General features: G+C 42.1%; 1 protein-coding gene across 1 annotated transcript in view; it reads left to right on the forward strand.

Annotated features, from left to right (window-relative positions):
* The first annotated feature begins 5,542 nt into the window (after positions 1-5,542).
* The window catches only part of KCNH4 (potassium voltage-gated channel subfamily H member 4), a 195,519-nt gene continuing 179,747 nt past the window's right edge, over positions 5,543-21,314 (forward strand). The window contains exon 1 of the mRNA XM_044297612.1: positions 5,543-5,618. Coding sequence (XP_044153547.1) covers positions 5,543-5,618 — 76 coding nt within the window. The remainder of the gene's footprint in view (positions 5,619-21,314) is intronic.

The raw sequence follows: 21,314 nt of genomic DNA on the forward strand, positions 1-21,314 counted from the left end.
CTGTCAACAGCAGGGGCGGATTGGCCATAGACCTTACGGTGATATTTCTCGTTGGGCCAATGCCCAAGGGGCTGCCTGGGCCCTGCTCACGGCTGGCTAGTGGAGGTTTTTGGGGCAGTATTTTGTGGTGGACTGTGGTATTTGGCTCTGTTGGGGTGGCATAATGTGCCACAATATGGTATTGCTGGCCCTGCCTTCCATCAGTTTGGCTCCAACTACTAAGGCTCCTTTCACACCTGCGTTCAGGTGTCCGCTCGTGAGCTCCGTTTGAAGGGGCTCACGAGCGGCCCTGAACGCAGCCGTCTGGCCCTAATGCATTCTCAGTGGAGGCGGATCCACTGAGAATGCATCCGCCTGCCAGCGCTCAGCCTCCGCTCTGCTCAGCAGGCGGACACCTGAACGCTGCTTGCAGCGTTCGGGTGTCCGCCTGGCCGTGCGGAGGCGTGCGGATCCGTCCAGACTTACAATGTAAGTCAATGGGGACGGATCCGCTTGAAGATGACACCACATGGCTCAATCTTCAAGCGGATCCGTCCCCCATTGACTTTCAATGTAAAGTCGGAACGGATCCGCTCAGGCTACTTTCACACTTAGAAAATTTTTCTAAGTTTAATGCAGACGGATCCGTTCTGAACAGATGCAAACGTCTGCATTAATATGAGTGGATCCGTTCAGAACGGATCCGATCGAACGCAGGTGTGAAAGTAGCCTAAACAGGGCCACAGTTAGTATTTTTTCCAGGGCCAGTTTAAGTTCTCAGTCCGCCCCTGGTAAACAGCTAAGGACCGAACTTGCAGGAGCTGTTATCCAGCACAGTGCGGTGATAGCAGCAGAAACACAGCTAATCGCACGATCAGGACAGCAGGACGGGGGGCCACAAACAATGGCTCTGCAGGCCACTTGCGTCCAATGGCCCTTTGCTTGTGCATCCCTGATCTTTTGTGAATAAAATATGGCTGTATGAGATTTGAAGATTTGCATTCTGTTTTTATTTACATTTTAGCTCAGTCCCAACTTTTTGGGTAATTAGGGTTCTAATTGACATAATAGCAAACAATCCAACAATGCTGCAATATTGTGGTAGCATGACATTGCATGTAGATATGTGACCGCATGTCACTCTATAGAAATATATTACACGTTACACTGGTCAATGTTTCACAGAGATTCTTGTGTTTTTATGCTGATAAGGCTGAGTTCATACTACAGTAGAGAGTCTGTTCAGAGTACCAGAGGATCCTCCGGTGGGCCCAAGCTCTGACAATAATGGACCCCTAATAAAACAAGGCTCTTAAGGTCCTCTATACATAGAGGGTGGGCCCTCAGAATCACTTACTCTGGTAGGCCCAAGGGACTTCAGTCCGACACTAGAAGCCACATTCCTCTGCTACATCCATTGCACAAAAAAAGATAACACAAGCACTCGATTGACCCAATTAACAGGGTTATGGAGGGAAGAGGGGGCTGTAAGTCAAGATGGAAACTCGCTGGGGGTCTGACTGCTGGGAACCCAATGAGAAAAGGGGTCCCATTTCTCCGTTCTGATGGAATGGCAGGTCATGCATGTTCTGTACTGGGCTATCTTCAGTGCAGCAATGGACATGAATGACTTGCCGCTATATCAGAATGGAGGAACGGGACCCTCATTCTCATAATTGCTTGGGAGCCCCAACAAATGGACCAAAATACAGCGGGCTCTTTTGCTATTTGGACCAAAAGAACCTGTGGCTAGGGGATAGCTAAAAAACTTTACCTGTCTCTTCTCAAGCTTGATCTCTGTCAGGAGACACCTTAGTGTCCTGTCAAGTGCTCCACTACTCCTACAACTGAGTTTAAATCAGACTTTTTGCATTTTAACCAACAGCATGCATACTTTTATAACTATTAGAGCATTTCAAACTGTCTATATAATTAATAGTATCTTACACATATTTTAACATATGCTACGTATTACATATAATATGAATTTACTTTCTATTAACTCATGACAGATGCCCTTTAAATCCATGTTGGGACGGTTCACCCCCTCACTTTACAGGCTGATACCAGGGAACGGCACTATAATAATCTACATAGAGAATATACGTGCAATAACGACATACGCCACACATAATATGTTATATTTGTAGTAATGGAATATGTAAGTGAATATTTACCTCAGGCTGCTGGGCTTCTGCCCTCTGTAATGCGGTGTCCCAGAGTGAGGGGTCCTAACAGACGACGTCTCCTCTAGCACATGGGGGTAAGGGGCGGTTGTTTAGAGTGGCTTTAATAACTGCAGAAGTTGGGCATTACATCAGTCACAGGAAAACTGGATTAGGCTACTTTCACACTAGCGTTCGGGCGGATCCGTTCTGAACGGATCCGCTCATAATAATGCAGACGGAGGCTCCGTTCAGAACGGATCCGTCTGCATTATATTAGCAAAAAAAAGCTAAGTGTGAAAATAGCCTGGGACGGATCCGTCCAGACTTTCAATGTAAAGTCAATGGGGGACGGATCCGCCTGAAGATTGAGCCACATTGTGGCATCTTCAAACGGATCCGTCCCCATTGACTTACATTGAAAGTCTGGACGGATCCGCACGGATCCGCACGCCTCCGAACGGCCAGGCGGACACCCGAACGCTGCAAGCAGCGTTCAGCTGTCCGCCTGTCCGTGCGGAGGCGAGCGGAGCGGAGGCTGAACGCCGCCAGACTGATGCAGTCTGAGCGGATCCGCCTCCATTCAGACTGCATCAGGGCTGGACGGCTGCGTTCGGGTCCGCTCGTGAGCTCCTTCAAACGGAGCTCACGAACGGAAACCCGAACGCTAGTGTGAAAGTAGCCTTAAGCCAAAGATGTTACGTGGGGAGTGAAGAAACGAGACTAGCACAACTTGTGGTTTTATTTTACTTTTTTTTTTCTAAAGAAACACCACACAGAAAGCATGCTGCGATGTAAAAATAAACGGCAAGGGACAAAATAATCAATAAGCAGATTGAACTGCTTTGCAAAATCCAATGACAAGTCAGGATGGTTAATGGGATGTAAACCGATCAGCCATAACATTAAAACTCATATAAAAGAAATAAACCTAACCGTTAGGGCTTATGCAGATGGCCATTTGCCGGCCGTGCCTGTACTGCGGAACGGAGGCATGGAACCCCATGGAAGCACTAAGGAGTGCTTCCGTGGGGTTTCTCTCCGTGCCTCCGCACCGCAAAAAAATAGAACATGTTCTATTTTTTTGTGGTGCGGACGGATCACGAACCCATTCAAGTTGAATGGGTCTGGATCCTTCCGCGGAATCTGCACGGGTGGGGCCGTGTGCATGAGCCCTTATATTGTGTAGATTTTTCCTGTGCTTCCAAAACGAGCATGGATTTCACAAGACCTCTGAAGGTATACTGTGGGGTATTGCACCAAGATGTTTGCAGCAGATCAGGAGAGAATAAGCATCTAACCAGTAGGGGTCTGACTGCTGGGATCATGATAATAGGGGTTGTGTGCCCCTATATCATAGGAGGGGCAAGTCGCACATGTCCACTGCCTCTTCATTGGAGATAACCGAGTACATTCCTAATCAATCTCCAGCAGTTCCATATACAGCAAACTGAGTGGTAGCGGACATGTACCCAGCTTACTGGTTGGGGTACCACCAGTCTGGTGGATAGGGGATCTTGGCATATCCTTTGTCCTGTAAGTTGTGAGGGGGTCCTCCATGGACTGGACTAGTTTTTACAGCACATCCCACAGATGCTGGATTAAATTGAGATTATTAAATTGATGCCATCTTGGAGATATTCTGACCCAATCGTTCAGCCATCACAATTTGAACATTGTCAAAGTCTCTCAGATCCTGTACCATTTTTCCTGGTTCAAGCACATTCACTTCAAGACCTGACTGTTCTCTTGCTACCTAATATATCCCACCCCATGATAGATGTCATGTCCAGAGATAAACAAATGTATTCACTTCACTAGTCAGTGGTTTTAACGTTATAGCTGATAGATGTATTATCTGTTGGGTTTAAAGATGCTCAATATGCGCCTATATATCTAATGTCTATCTCTCCATCCATGAAGCCCCCTCCATGATAAGAGCTCCATATAGCAATCTGCTTGGGGGGCACATGGTTGCTCAGTCCATTATGTTAGTTTAATGCCCTGAAAGTTCAGGACTGTATTTTTAGGGTTAGTCTCCTTTTACTTATTCTACTCCTCTATTTCCATGCCCCCCCCCCCAACCCCTACCTTTTACTGTTGGTACCATTTGAGGAGGTCAGATATGGGTCAGTTTTGCGGAGCACGTGCAGTTTAATCAGGAAGATTTGAGTTTATGGATTGGTTTAAACTTCATCCCCTTTATATTGTGGTGCTTCTTTCTAAGGGTTAAAACCTGTGTAAGAAGATTCAAGAATACCCCCCCCCCACCCCCCACCCCCCCAATTTTATGATTTTATGAACTGTTTTTCAATAGGAATTTTGTCGCCAAGCTAATACTGGACAGACTGCTTGATATGGCATCTGGATGGATTAATTGATGAGGATTTTAATATTTTATGGTTTTAATTAATTGATTACGGTTAATACATTATGCTAACTGATTGAAATATTTATTCATGATACCTTTAATAAACATTGTGGCCAAGTATTTCCAATTTAGATTGTGCCTGTGGTCAATCCGACCAAGGACAATCTGCATGGAGTTTGGGTGGGTTTCCTCCGAGGTTTTCTCTCACTCCAAAGACATACTAATAGGGAACTTAGATTGTGAGTGAGACCCACTGGGGACAGCTTAATGCTAATGTGTGTAAAGAGCTGCGGAATATACCGCTATGTAAGTGAGTATAATAAATAAATTAACTAGATAATATAATGACTAATGGGACTTGAGCCACCATGACTAAATGCAACTTTGATGTGACCAGTGTTACCACTCCAGTGTCCCCATATAGCCCTAGTCTCACTCTGCAGAGATTTAAGTGATCAAAATGCATGAAAGAGAAAGTATGATCTCGGGAATGAGAAATTATTATCAGTCTCATGCAATTTCTCATATCATCCATGCCTAATAGAGACAGCGTGAGACGAGAAAAATCTGAATAGACCTCAGGGCATGGAGATTGAGTGTTACAGGCAGAGGTGTGTTGGTAAATAGGAGGAGGGAGTTGGAGACAAGCAGGAGAGAGTCAGGGGACCATGTGAGTTGGAAGGCAGGTACATGAAGGGGACAGCTCAATACGGGAGGGGGGAGAGAAACACAGAGGGGAGGAGAGAGGGATGGAAAGAGAGAGACTCACACAAGAGAGGAGAGGGTGAGAGAGAAGCAGCGGACATAATAAAAGAAAACAATGAATATCAATGTGTGACTGCTCATGTAATTCACTGGAGGCTGCCTGGCAGCGAAATTAAACCAAGATGTCTTAGAAGCATCATCTGGTTTCAGTGGGGTAGAGAGAGGACAAGGGTGCCTTGACTACTTTGTAGCATCTTCTCAATGCTGATGCAGCGTCTCAGAAGGATTATTGACAAGGAGAGAGCATTGAGGTGGTGGAAACATGCCTGTGATGAAAGGTTTGCTTGCTCCGCAGAATACTTTCTTGGATACCATCGCTACAAGATTTGATGGGACTCGTACGTACATAACACATTTTTCATTGATTTATACAACTGTATATATGTCTAACGCTTACTATAAGAGAAAGAAATCTGTATAGTTACCATGTATTCAGGTAATTCATTCTGGATCCACGATATGTTGCCGTACAATAGTATAAGATGTCATAGTATAAATGCACTATAAAATCCACTACAATTTTTAAAGTCTTGTCTCTAATGTAACAACTCTTCTTTTTTGTCTGTTCTTTTGCAATGTACAGAAAGTTTTTAAGCATTTTGAATTGCTGCATGTGGAATGAGTAGGGTGGATTGTTAAGAAAATTTCGTCGATTTCCCCAAGATATTACTTTACTGTAAATCTACAGTAAATTTACTGTAAATCTGAAACTTGGTGAACTGACTCTACCTTCTGCACTTACAAGCATATTTTGCTAAGGGCTCATTCACACGATCGTGTGAAGCCCGTGTCCGTGCTGTGGACCGCAAATTGCGGTCCGCAATGCACGGGCACCGACCGTGGCTTAGCGGCATGGGGATTGTTGACCCATTCACTTGAATGGATCCGTGATCCCTCTGTTCTGCAAAAAGATAGAGCATGTTCTATCTTTTTGCGGTGCGGAGGCACGGAACGGAACCCCAAAAAGCACTCCGTAGTGCTTCCGTAGTGTTCTGTTCCGTGCTTCCGTTCCGCATCTCCGGATTTGCGGACCCATTGAAGTGAATGGGTCCGCATCCATGATGCGGAATGCACACTAGACGGTGCCCGTGTATTGCGGATCTGCAAATGCGGTCCGCAATACGGCAACGGGCAGCACATGTTCATGTGAACGAGCCCTAAATGAAAGGATAGGTCGAGATTTGCAAATCTTCCAGAAATACATCTTTTTAATAGACGTTTTATATTCAGGTTTGATATGTCAGATCTTGGTCTTTCATGGCTTCATCTGCATACATAACATGGTCTCGTGCAGGGCCATGTGGAGAATCAGTGCATGCCTCTACAGCTGCGTACACCCAAAAATTAAATGCTAATCAGACAGAAGTGGTTAAATTTTTGCTATTTTGTATTTATACATTGGTGTGTATGGCTTGTATGGGCCCAGTCTGAAGTCTTTAGAACCACTGCTGGTGACCAAGGTTAGAACAGTTTGACAGGTGACAAAGTTGAACCATGTAAGGTATATCTTTTGAACCATGTATGGGGTATATATTTTGCAGTTATATTATTCTAGGTGTAAATGCAAATGATTTCAGATGCCCAAGGTCAGTCTGTTCTGGCATTGCCCATCTAGCTGAAAAAAAGACAAATGCCTAGAAGATCTGTCCCCATAATGATAGAAATAATATAGCAATGGCATAATCCATAGTTCTATTTGATTACTGAGATATTAGCAATTCAAATGGCCATTGCATGCATTTACACGATAGGAGAATGTTGATTGTCTCGTAGCAGAGGTGAGAGGGTTAATATTAGGGATGGTGGTTAGGTGTAAGCCAAGGAGACGGGTCTTTTGTTCTGCGGGATGGGAACGCCAGATCATGCTGTGAAGCAGATGGTACAATGTATGTTTATAACACACGCTTCCTCACACTGCTTGCAATCTACAGATCTCCATTACAGCATTGAATGCCCAATGACTTGAAAATCCACAGGGGCTAATAATTTGTAAATTATGGGATCTTGCGAAAGTACGCTAAATTTTTTTCTATTAGAGGGGGTTCTAGTGCCATGTAAGCATGCCTAGATCAATAGATTATTATAATACACCAATTATGGCATCATATCCATCTAGAACTGTACACTATATGTCCTGCCTATAAAGTACAGTGGTCCCTCAAGTTACAATATTAATTGGTTCCAGGATGACCAGTGTATGCTGAAACCATTGTAACTTGAGTAATCGGTTTCAAAGCCTCAAAAGGTCATCCAAGATAAGAGAAAATGAAGATTCAAGAAATATAAGCAGATAACTAAGACATAAAATAAGTCCTTGCATATAACAGTAAGGAATAGCTGCTAACTAGCAACTCATCCAGCTATTTTACCAGAGAAGTGACCTTCATTGGTTGGATCAGAGTCTAAAGAATTGTATGTTGAGTCTAGCTTCAACTTACGATGGGTCAGAAATAACCATTGTATGTTGGAAATATTGTATCCAGTTAAGTGTTTGTGATGTCTTCTTCTAAGTCATTTATTCCTAGAAAGTTGAAAGATAATATGGCTGTAATTACTAATCCCACAGGACTTTCCAAAACTCCTCAGAAATAATCCTAGTTATGCAGCAGTACATAACTTGGGGGCATAGCTAGGGCAGGTGCTGTGTGCCAGAAGGGTGCTTATAAACCACTCTACTTTACCCATTTAGATAAGGGGTTTTCTAGGACTTATATATTGATGACCTGCCCTTCGGATAGGTCTTCAATATCCGGTTGGTGGAGATCAGACTCTCGCCACCCCTGCCAGAGCTGTTTGAAGCAGTGTTCAGTTGAGCACTGTGGCTTCTTCATACTATAACATGCACAGCATGGTATATTGTATAGCCAAGCTCAATATTTCATCTCGATCCCATTCACTTTAATGGGACTGAACTGCACAAAGTAATTATGGACATGATATCACAGGCCAACGGAAGAGGCTGCAATATTCAGCCAAGCCTGCCCCCCCATTAAACAGTTGATTGAAGTTGGTGCTGGGAGTCATACCCCTACCAATCTGATATCCATGATTTATCCTAATTGCAGGTTCTTAATATGTGAGACCTGTAAAATTCCTTTAACTGAATCTTTGCTCTTCATAAAGGAGAACCTTCTATGACTGTTAAAGCTGAGACAAACCTTGAGGGAATATATTTTATGTTTGTCAATTGTCACTACAAGTACATTCTTGTTTGGATAGTCCTTTTAGTCTACATAATTGTTTGACTTCATAGACCCACAGTTTAACATTTCTTGGATGATTATGTAGACATAGGAGAGGTTCAAGGAGTTTTGCAAATGACACTAGGTGTGACAAGTCAATTTTGACAGGGACAAAGAGTTATAACAGTTTTTTATTTTTTCTTGACCAAGTAATAGCCTTAGGAATGCTACATATTTTAAAGAGAACTTGTCACAGAGCGTTTGAAGTGCCCATAAGAACCAGCAGGAAATTGTTTGCCAAATATGTCCATTTCCGTGTAAGCCTCCCAATCAGCCAAAAAGGACTTCATGACACACTTGTCCACAGCCTCGACTTCTAAGTAACAATAGAGTCTGGTTTCTAAAAATTTGGATGTCGTTGCCTTCTTTAGGCCCTCATTTCAGAGTGTAAAGAACAGTCATTTGCTGGCTGCACATAGAATACGTTTCTTAAGCTATGACTCAGATGCCTTAGAGCGGGAACCTGCCCTAGAAGGTTTTTGGAAGTGGCACCAGTTTGTAATTATTAAAGCTTAAATGTTTGACAAACAGAAAAAAAAATCTATAATTATTTTAGTGATCAACATGATCTTTCCGTTTTATATAAATCCTTACATTTACTGGCTTGCATCCATATTCATTATTGAGCTGCCAGAATACTTTGTTTTGGCTAATACAGCAAGTTTCTACATGGCTTTCAGTATATTTATGATAGTATTTTTTTTAAATGATTAAACATTTTACACTATGTGATGATTAATTCATCCATTTTAGAAACATTAAGGCGGCTTTCAGAAGGCTGTAATTAGCAATTTACCATCCGTATTACAACTGCAACACACAGACCTCTAAGTTTACTTCACTAGGACCAGGGGAGGTCCAGGTATTGCTACTATAATTTGGAAACTAAATGTGGCTGTATTATGGCTGTCTGAAATTGGTAAGTTTTTGGTAGTTTTTAGAATCAAACGCAGAAGAGGATCCAAGAGAGAAGAAGTTTTTCCTTCACATATTTCCTTCTTTTTTGATCTACTACTGACTTTGGATAAATTAAACTGTATAAAAACGACATACAAAACTACATGTGTAAATCCAGTTTTATACCGGTTTTAGAAACTTAGGTGAACCTAACATCTGTATCTAGATTAATCCGCCAATTCCCCAGCCTCACCAAGGACCAATGACCTGAAGTAAAAGCATTTTAGATCTTTATGATGCTGCTAATTCGGGTCATTAGACCCACCATTGGGCAAGGATTTGAGGTTGTTTTGCTTGTCTGCACGTTCAGATTTTTTTTATGCAGTTTTGGAAACCAAAACCAGGAGTGGCTAAACAAATGTCATATATATCCTTTATTCTTTCTTACCTTTTATGATTCACTCCTGATTTTGCCTTCCAAATCTACATCAGTAAACCTGAATGTGTGGCTGTACTCTCAAAGTGTGGATCTACAAATTCTGTAGGCTAGTGAGAGGGGGCAAGCTTCTAATTATGCTCTTGCTTCTAATTTATGTTACATGTGATCGACCTCCATTGATTACTATTAGGAATTGTTTACCTTCTTTGTGCCCCTAGATGCATAATTAGCATGTATTTTGATCATGACCAGTATCATACTGCATAGGTTTGTGGTTTGCTGTAACTTTTTTATGTAACGCAATCTTCTTCAGGCTAGTTTCACATCTATGGCAGAGTTCTCTGGTAGTCTGCCGAAGTTCTTCAGTTCTGGCATTGCCGGGTACTGCCGCCTGCCCACTGGATCCCATTGACTATAATGGGGTCTGGCAGAGATCTGGACACTACCTGGCAAATATGTCGGGAATCAGGCAGGCACGTAATGGTTTTTGTCTGGCTGATTTCTGGCATTCTATGGACAGCCGTAGATGTGAAAATAGTCTTAAATTGTTTCCTACTGACAACTCAAAATGTATTTACTGCCTGGCAACAGAGGAGTTGCAAGAGAAGGTGTGGATGCTGCAATTTCATATGTGACCTGGTGTCCGAGGGGGCCAAATAGTTAATAGCACATTATGATGTACAGAGGTTATGCCTTTGCCGGCCAACTAAAAATGTCACATAGGCTGCTATAGGATGCAAAATTGTATTCAACCTCATGGCTTCTTTTATTTTATATTATTTTTTTAATTAAATCTCCCATTCAGGGAATACATGAAAACAGTTGTATATGGTAACACTAGTCCCCCCTCCCCAAACACGTGACTAGATATTTAGGACAAATTATTTTTAAAAAAAATTCAGCTAAACTGTTCTCAATCATGCCCTATTGTTCTCATTTTAACAGATATTGGGACATTTATTAGGATTGGCGTATTAAATGCCGGTCTTAATGTATTCCCCGCTGGCGTCACATGTACTGCAATTGTTACGTGGAGCACTCTTCTTGATAAATGTGGTAGATCTGTGCAGGTCCCTGTGCCAAAACAGAAATCTACACTAGAGAGGGAACTGGTGTAGATTTGCACTATAATCTACACCAGTTTCCTGGCATAGATTATAGTATAGTCTCTCCTGTGCCGCCCCCTTGTGCCCCCAGCCAAGCAGGGCTCTAAACCCCCAAAAAGTCACAAACTTTTACATCACCATTGTGTGCGACTTTTTTACGCTAGTAGTCTGGCATACTGGGGAATGATAAATGTCCCCCAGATTGTTTACCTTGGTGTATGTATGAACATATGCCCGAGCCCATCACACAGATAGTACTTACCTTGCTCCCTGGCACCCGTGTCGCTTCTGATGCCAGCATAGCAGCCGCTGCATCTCCCGGTCATGCAGATGAAAACATCCTGCATCGGGAGGGGGAGGAGCCAATAGCCGGCTGCGATGGGAATGAGCCTCCATAGCGTACTCTCTTACTGTCTGTGTGTGTGTGTGTATATATATATATATATATATATATATATACACACACACATCTCCAATGATCAGCTGTTTGAATGAGGTTGTGCGCTTGTGTGAGGAGCAGGGTATTGTAGCTTTGTCCTTTGTACAACAGTTTTTAGGTATATGGGCCAAGGATAAGGCTGCAGTACTTGCATGAGCACTATGACACCTTCAAAGAGCAGATCAGGATAGGCCAGCACTTGAATGGGACTGAGCTGTGCGCTGGCCATCTGACTGATGAACATGACGTCACAGGTCTTGGAGGAGGCTGTGGCACTCACGGAGCTCAGTGGCCAGCTGTCCTGTGGGGGTGCCACCACTGATCAAATATTGATGACCTATCCCGAGGAACCAAGATTACCATAACATCTATACATCTACTATTCTATTTTGTTACATTTTTGTGGTCATTGGAGGTTTTTCTTTTTCAAAATGCTCTTAGGCCTTTGGATGTCATAGATGGTTCCTACCTTTTTTCACCACCTATGTGGAGGAGTGCCAGCTGGGATATGACTGCAGGCAATGGGCAATAATGCATTTTATGTACATGTTTTTTTTGTATCATGTGTCCCATAAGGTATCCTAGGACATCAGAGGTGGCTGCTTACTTTTACCATCCTCATATTATATTGCATGTTTTGGCCACTTATTTAGGTTATGTTGCTGAAACGCTCCTTGTTTTAATTTATGCAGGTTTTTTTACTCTGAAAATCAATAAAGGTTTTCTTGTGACACACCATTTATTCTTGTGTCTGACAACCGACTTTGGTTTTGTATCAAGTAATGTGTAAACTATTAAACCAGAGGATGATGTCATTCCTTGCACAGAAGATGATGTTATTTCTTACAAAGTTTAATTATGATGATTAAGAATCATCTGCTGAAGTCATTTGAGGAAAATGTCTGCCGCTTGACTGGAAATATAGGCGGCATGGAGAAAGCAGTGAGGACCTCAGGTGGACAATAGAATCATTAATATTGAATGCAATGAATCCATGAGGTGGTAGCTGTTCAATTGACTAATAATAATATGTCCATTATTAGACCCATCACTTAACGTTGTATAAATGAAGCAGTGAGAGAGATGCTCATGTTGAAGTAGGGATGAGACTCTGGCTCCGGCAGTCTTCTCCCTCCAGAGATTGCCTCTGTTTTTCGGTCTCCGTGGAGTCAGCTGCCGGCAATGCCTTGTTTTTGTGTTCATTCAATGTCCTTGGGGGGACAGTGACACACCTAGTAAAGAAGGAGCTGGGGAATTTTCCGCTTCTAACCATCTATTTTACTTTCATGACAGCATGTGGATGTCAGTTTAATGACTTCATACATTACAGAGAGGACTATGATCTCGGAGAAGGGTATAGTCGTCCTTGGAAAGATCTGCTGGACAACGTCTGTGGAACTATTATCCATAATAAGATAAACTGCACTATAACCCCCAGCATGCCCTGCAGTATAGACCCCAGCACGCCCTGCACTATAAACCCCAGCATGCCATGCGCTGTCTATATTTTGTTTCTTATGGTGTATATGGCTGGGTTCACACCAGCCCTGTTATTTTCTATTGTTCCGTTTTCCGATCCAGCACATAACTGAAAACTAATGGCGCTGTTTGGACCCCATTGACTATAATGCGGCCTGTTGGGATTCTTTTAGAGGTCTGGCATTTTACTGTACAAAACAGCACAGGACACCGACACGGATAGTAGAACCAAGCCTTTATCCTATGCTGGCTACAAATCACTGGCGGTGTGCTCAGAATCGTACATCAGATTTACAGCAGCGAGAATCTCTGAGCGGTGCCAAAAGGGTTTTGGGCAGTGGTAGTCTCATATCACAGGCTTCACAAATGTGATTTTCTCAAAGGCATCTATGACTATCAAAAGGGCAATGCTTACTGAATTTCTCTTTTAAATGCTTATTAAAAGAGGCATTTCTTTGGATGCATGATGGGATTTCGCTATGAAACTACCTTCTGTTTTAAAAAGACCATGCAGTGTTTTGCCATATTGGTTCTCACATGTGTAAGGTATAGATGAGGGCTGGCAACAAGAATGATATGCACTTTTTAGTTTTATAGGCTCCTTTATAAACAAAATGGAGGGGGAGTTTGGAATTATAAGCAGTATAAGACTGTGGTACTTTGGGCCCACCAAAGCAAAATATTTTAAGGACCTATCCTACATATACACTGCACATATACAAGTCTACTTTCTTTTGCATTGTACGCTTAAAGGGGTTTTCTATCTTTTAAAAATTTGGCCCATTGAAAAAACTATACTAACCTGCTCCCCTCCAGCTCTCTTCTGAGGTCTTCTGGCTCGTGTCCTGTAAAATTACAGACTGGTGTGGTCACGTACTCCGCTGCAGCCAATGATTGGCATCAGCAGTGACACGCTTCCATGTTCCCCGTTCTTCTGGAAGTTTACATGATGGGAACCAGAAGACAGAAAGAGCCAGGTAATCAGAATGCGGCAGTGGGGGCAAGGTAAGTATGATTTGTTTTTCAACAGGTACAGCTGTCTTGGCTTTAAATTTAAAAAGTGCATAAAGCAGGAAAAACCCTTTAACCAGCTACCGACCACCTAACGCAGGATTGCGTCCTGCGGGCGGTCGGTTTGTTCCTCCTTGACGCACCGGCGCGTCATCTCGCGAGACGCGAGATTTCCTGTGAACGGGTGCGCACACAGGAGCGCGCGTTCACAGGATCGGAAGGTAAACAATTTGATCTACAGCCTGCCAGCGGCAATCATTCGCTGGCAGGCTGTAGATGCAATTTTTTTAACCCTTGAAAGGTATATCAGACGCTGTTTTGATAACAGCGTCTAATATACCTGCTACCTGCTCCTCTGGTGGTCCCTTTTGCTTGGATCGACCACCAGAAGACACAGGCAGCTCTGTAATAAGTAGCACCAAGCACCACACTACACTACACCCCCCCTGTCACTTATTAAACCCTTATTAACCCCTGATCACCCCATATAGACTCCCTGATCACCCCCCTGTCATTGATCACCCCCCTGTAAGGCTTCATTCAGACGTCCGTATGTGTTTTGCGGATACGCAAAACACGGACACCGGCAATGTGCTTTCCGCATTTTGCGGATCCGCACATTGCCAGAACTATATAGAAAATGCCCTTTCTTGCCCGCAATTGCGGACAAGAATATGACATGTTCTATATGCTCTACAAAAAACGCAGTGTTCGCCCGAACAGGCCTGATCTTGTGCGCACACTTGTGTTCAGTCCGCCCCACCGCCGTGACAGATTTTTTTTTTCTGATCACTGCAAAAACACTGTAAAATCGCTGCGGTGCTATAAAGATCACTTTTGCGGGGCATGGCGAGTTCATAGAAGATTTTTCTTTCACATGAACTCACCATACCCCTCACGGAATCCAAATGCGTAAATTTTTTTTTACATTTATATTCCAGACTTCTCACGCTTTAGGTCCCCTAAAATGCCAGGGCAGTATAAAACCCCACAAGTGACCCCATTTTGGAAAGAAGACAAAGAAGATATATATAATTTTCCGCTAACTTGTGCCCAAAAAAAGTATTCTAGCAACTCGCCATGCCCCTCACGGAATACCTTGGGGTGTCTTCTTTCCAAAATGGGGTCACTTGTGGGGTATTTATACTGCCCTGGTATTTTAGGGGCCCTAAAGCGTGAGAAGAAGTCTGGAATCCAAATGCCTAAAAATGCCCTCCTAAAAAGTACTCATTGGAATTTGGGCCCCTTTGTGCACCTAGGCTGCAAAAAAGTGTCACACATGTGGTATCGCCGTACTCAGGAGAAGTAGGGCAATGTGTTTTTGGGTGTATTTTTACATATACCCATACTGTGTATAAGAAATATCTCTGTAAATGACAACTTAAAAAATAAAATTATACAAAGTTGTCAATTTACAGAGATATTTCTCTCACCCAGCATGGGTATATGTAAAAATACACCCCAAAACACATTGCCCTACTTCTCCTGAGTACGGTGATACCACATGTGTGACACTTTTTTGCAGCCTAGGTGCGTAAAGGGGCCGAAAGTCCAACAAATACCTTTAGGCTTTACAGGGTTGCTCACAATTTAGCCCCGCCCAAAATGCCAGAACAGTAAACACACCCCACAAATGACCCCATTTCGGAAAGTAGACACCCCAAGGTATTCACTGAGGGGCATAGTGAGTCCGTGAAAGATTGAACTTTTTGTCACAAGTTAGCGGAAAGGGAGACTTTGTGAGAGAAAAAAAGAATAATATTTCCGCTAACTTGTGGCAAAAAAAAAAAACTTCTATGAACTCGCCATGCCCCTCACAGAATACCTTGGGGTGTCTTCTTTCCAAAATGGGGTCACATGTGGGGTATTTATACTGCCCTAGCATTTTAGGGGCCCTAAAGCGTGAGAAGAAGTCTGGAATAAAAATGCCCTCCTAAAAGGTACTCGTTGGAATTTGGGCCCCTTTGCGCATCTTGGCTGCAAAAAAGTGTCACACATGTGGTATCGCCGTACTCAGGAGAAGTAGGGCAATGTGTTTTGGGGTGTATTTTTACATATACCCATGCTGGGTGAGAGAAATATCTCTGTAAAATGACAACTTTGTATAAAAAAATGGGAAAAGTTGTCTTTTACAGAAATATTTATCTCACACAGTATGGGTATATGTAAAAATACACCCCAAAACACATTGCCCTACTTCTTCTGAGTACGGCGATACCACATGTGTGACACTTTTTTGCAGCCTAGGTGCGCAAAGGGGCCCAAACAACAATGAGTATCTTTACGATTTCACAGGACATTTTTTAAGTTTGGATTCCAAACTACTTCTCACGCTTTAGGTCCCCTAAAATGCCAGGCCAGTATAAATACCCCACAAGTGACCCCATTTTGGAAAGAAGACACCCCAAGGTATTCCGTGAGAGGTATGGTGAGTTCATGTAAAATTTTATTTGTTGTCACAAGTCAGTGAAATATGAGACTTTGTAAGAAAAAAAAAAGACAAAAAAAATATAATTTTCCTTGTGACAAAAATTAAAAACTTCCATGAACTCACTATGCCCATCAGCGAATACCTTAGGGCAGTGATGGAGAACCTCTTAGAGACCGAGTGCCCAAACTGCAACCCAAAACCCACTTATTTATCGCAAAGTGCCAACACGGCAATTTAACCTGAACACCAATATCATATATCTTCCATGTACTTTATCATTTAGCTATAAAAAGCTGCCTACATTCAATGTGCTGCCTGTGCTGTTCATAGCATGTCCTGCACTAATGAATGGCAGGAAAAGTCTATAAAGGCATATTAGTACACCATAGACTTTCTCCAGGGTACGGGTGCCCACAGAGAGGGCTCTGAGTGCCGCCTCTGGCACCCGTGCCATAGGTTCGCCATCACTGCCTTAGGGTGTCTACTTTCCGAAATGGGTTCATTTGTGGGGTGTTTCTACTGTCTGGGCATTGTAGAACCTCAGGAAACATGACAGGTGCTCAGAAAGTCAAAGTGCGTAAATTCACATTTTTGCACCATAGTTTGTAAACGCTATAACTTTTACCCAAACCAATAAATAAACACTGATTGCATTTTTTTCTGTCAATTTTGATTAATATCCCAAAAAGTTAAAATGTCAGCAGCAATGAAATACCACCAAATGAAAGCTCTATTAGTGAGAAGAAAAGGAGGTAAAATTCATTTGGGTGGTAAGTTGCATGACCGAGCAATAAACTGTGAAAGTAGTGTAGTGCAGAATTGTAAAAAGTGGTCTGGTCATTAAGGGGGTTTAAGCTAGGGGAGCTGAGGTGGTTAACGGGCTTGTCTCATTTCAGCAAGTGGCATTTATTATGTAGAGGAAGTTCATACAAGTCTCTTACTAATGTATTGTGATTGTCCATATTACTTTCTTTGCTGGCTGGATTCATTTTTCCATCACATTATACACTGTGGCCGGGACCACAGGAGTGTGCATAGGCCGTGTTTTTTCCTATATTGTGTAAGCACAAACAATGTTACCGGATTGCAGGGTGGTCATACCCCCAGATACCCCCAGTGTATAATGCGATGGAAAAATTAATCAAACTAGCAAAGGAGGCAATATGGACAATCACAATACATTAGTAAGTGCCTTGTATTATTTTTCTCTACATAATAAATGCTATTTGCTGAAGTGTGACAACCCCTTTATCTGTTATCATTGCAAACACAGGATGTATAAATAGATTATTTGTGAATCAACCCATAAAAAAGGCCCTAGGTTTGAGGTAATTGACTTCAGAATCAGCTTCAAAAAGTGCTCTCTTCTGATGGACCTTGGAGACCCTGTTATACTAGGGACTTACAGAAGAACCAGTGAGATCGGCCTAGGTCAATCCAACCTTGGCAATGAGACATAGGCACAAAAATAAGGTGTTTTGTAAGTAAGATTTTGAGTTTCAAACTGTTGATGTCATATTAAAAGTTACCAATCCCTACCCATTTTTAGTGTGAGACAGTTAATTAACTTCTACTTGTCCTCAAGGGGCAACTGATAGCACAAGCTTCTAATGAACGTTAATAAAGTAGCTCCCACTGTAAACATGTAATGAATTCATAGCTAATCTTCACATTAAAATAAGCTACGATACATTGCAAAATCTTTTTATATGCTAACCATGTTCTTATTGTAGGGGGTGTCTTCTGGACATTTCCTTTTTGTTAGGTGTAGTCCTCTGACATGGACCAATGCTGGGTCAATAATAAGTGTTAAATGACGATATATAAAAGTCAATCGGCCGTCATTTAAAATACCTTTCCTATGGTCTAATACAAAGTGAAAAGGGGACAAACGATCGTTATTACGATCGTTCTTTTCCCATTCTTTTAGCATTTTGTCAAATGTTTGTTCCTGATAATTAGCCAAGCTCTAGGGCCAGAGTAAAAGGGCCCTTTGAAAAGTGCCACAATGAGAAGCAGATAACAGTGCCCTACTGATAGTATCACCAATAATCAGCTGAAATCTGTGACTTGCTCTGGCAGAAAGTATTCATTTTTCTTGCAGCTCCATCACAGGACTACTAGAGCATTGAACAGTTCTTATTGTACTACATAGACCTGTGCCCACTGCAGCCAGAAGATAACTGAAAGTCTATAGTGTAACATAGAACACTTAAAAAAAAATTATGTAATGAAAATGCATGTAGTGAATAGAAAAATGCCAGCAATAACAAGCTCAAAACACCAAAAACATATAAATAATAGTGTGTGGTTCTGTAGGCAGTATATAACCTAGATTGATTGTAGTAGTGCTTCTCAGGTATTCCCTTTTTAGATTGTATCTCTTTAAAAGATGAGGGGTGCACTAGAAATACACAAATGATATGAGAGTTCTCTATTCCTAGTGTAGTAGATTATGAAAATAATATAATAACCTTGTCCTCATCCTCCCTTCCTTCCCTCCAGAGGGATTAAGATGTGAAATCAGTGCATGGAACTATTTTTTAGCCTAATCCCATGGACTGTTCCCTCTTCACTGCACTAATGAAATGACTGAGCACTTATAAGGGCTGCTCTTTCCTAGCTGAATAATCAGTGTCTTGTTACATTATCCTTCTGGCTGTCATCTAAATGAAACACACACAAAAAAATATTGCATTCTGCCATTCCTATACTGATTGATTGATTCTACTCAGGTTGCAAACATCCTTGGTTGTCTTCGGCAAAACATGCAGGATGACCAAATAATCAGACACGATAACTGATGGCATTAATGGATCCAGAATTCCCTACAATCACTTGCACTTTCTAGAAATGTAATTATGCTCCATGGTTGACTTATAATTGAATTTGGAAGACCGAGCTGCTTTCCATGATAAAGTGCATGAGCACAGAGTATAATTGAGTTCTAAGGCAGCTACTAACCACTTGGAATTTGGGTGGCATGATCACATTTTGAAAAATATTCCATCTAATATAGAACATATAACAAGTCACACAATGCCTATAGTTCAGTTTCATAAATGAAGTGCATCTGCTAATTTCCAAATACTTACTAAAACATGTAGCTCCTATGTCCAGTTCTGAAAACTCCTTCCAACATACCAGGTCCACTAATGAAGTATTACATTAAGCCCGTGGATGGACTGTTCATCTAATGCACAGAAAGTCTTCAGACTCTTTCACTTTACTCACATTTTGTTATATTGAGGCCTTGTGCTAAAATAAAAAAATAAAATAAAATTAAGTTTCCCCCATTCACAAAAACGAAAAAAATGAAAATTTCGCATGGACATAAGTATTCAGGCCCTTTGCTTGTGACACTTGAAATTTAACTCTTCTCTTGATCATCTTTGACATGTTTCTACACCTTGATTGTCAGTAGCAGTAAATTCAGTTCAAGTCTCAGAGCTGACAATGCATATCAGAGCAAAAGCCAAGCCATGAGGAGGAAAGAACTTCCTGTAGATCTCAGAGATATGATTATGTAGAGGTACAGATCTGGGGAAGGGTACAATTTTTTTGGGCTGCACTGAAAGTTCCCAAGAGCACAGTGACCTCCATAATTGTTAAATCTAATAATTTTGGAACAACCAGGACTCTTCCTAGAGCTGGATGTGCAGTGAGCCCCTGAGAAGCCAGTGCAGTGGATGAGAATGTTAGAGACCTTGATGAAGTGTTGTGTCATGGTATACTTCCTCAGGCTGTTGCTCCCTGGGGATTGGTACAGTGGAAATGTAGCTTTGAAAAATAAGGGCAAGAAGTAAACATATAACAGTCTCTTTTACTAAGTTCAAAGTATAACGTTAGGTACATTCAAAAGCAGCGGATTCCAAGTGCAATTCCTGGCACCAGTAAGGAATATGGAGGTTGATTAGGACTTGCCTAACTGGCCTGGTGGTCTGGGTGATGAGTGTCTTAACAGTAGTCCCTCACCTCACAGAAGTGTCTTTGATGCAGGTGTTAGCAGGTCACTCTGCTGTCTGACTTCTCAAGGATTTACTTGAGGACATATTCTGTTGTTCTCTATGGCAGGGTTCCCCAACTCCAGTCCTAAGGGCCCACTTGCCGGTCAGGATTTAGGAGTATCCCACAGAATGAATACCTGTGGTAGATCCTGATGGATGGACACAAATTATATCACCTGCTCAATACTAAGGAAGTCCTGAAAACATGACTGGTAGGTGGGTCCTGAGGACCGGAGTTGAGGACCACTGCTCTATGGAGAATCCTTTGTAGGAACAGAAGTTCTGTAGTGTGCTTCCTCTTCTGTCTGTGTCTCCTCTGGAATTGCCCCACCTGGCAGGAAGCAGGACCATCCCTCTCCTACCAAGAGAGAAGGAACAGGGTGGTTAGCCCTGTTCTTGGAACCATTTGCCAACCATGTAACTTACTGGTACTTACAGCCAAAATATGCAATATATAACATTACCTAACTATATACAATAAAAATAAACTTTATTTTAACTAGCGAAAGGCCTTGGTAAGAGAGGTGGCTAAGAATGCAATTGTCAGTCTGGCTCAGAAACTTCCAGAAGGTCAACCATCTCTGCAGCACTACACCTAAATGGGCTTTATGACAAAGAAGCCAGAAAGAAGCCTCTCCTCAGTAAAAGACTAATAAAAGCCTAGCTGGAGTTTGCAAAAAAAGCACCTAAAGGACTCTCTGATCTGATGAAAAAGAGATTTTTTTTTGAAATATAATTTTTTTTATTTTTCTCCCACAATCCAAAAGTAACAAATTGACATCATATCACATTGTACATGAAGATGACTTTGACATAGAAAAAGCATGTTCGGCACGTTACATCATTTGGAAAGTTAAAACAAAACCCCCCAATATAAGACCCAATTCCCCCCCCCCCCCTTCCCTGCATCTGCTGGAACACCATACCTGGCTACACATAAGTACATAAACATCTGGTAACACCTATGTCACTTTTAACATTCC

Source organism: Bufo gargarizans, chromosome 6, assembly GCF_014858855.1.
Source record: "Bufo gargarizans isolate SCDJY-AF-19 chromosome 6, ASM1485885v1, whole genome shotgun sequence".
Taxonomy (NCBI): domain Eukaryota; kingdom Metazoa; phylum Chordata; class Amphibia; order Anura; family Bufonidae; genus Bufo; species Bufo gargarizans.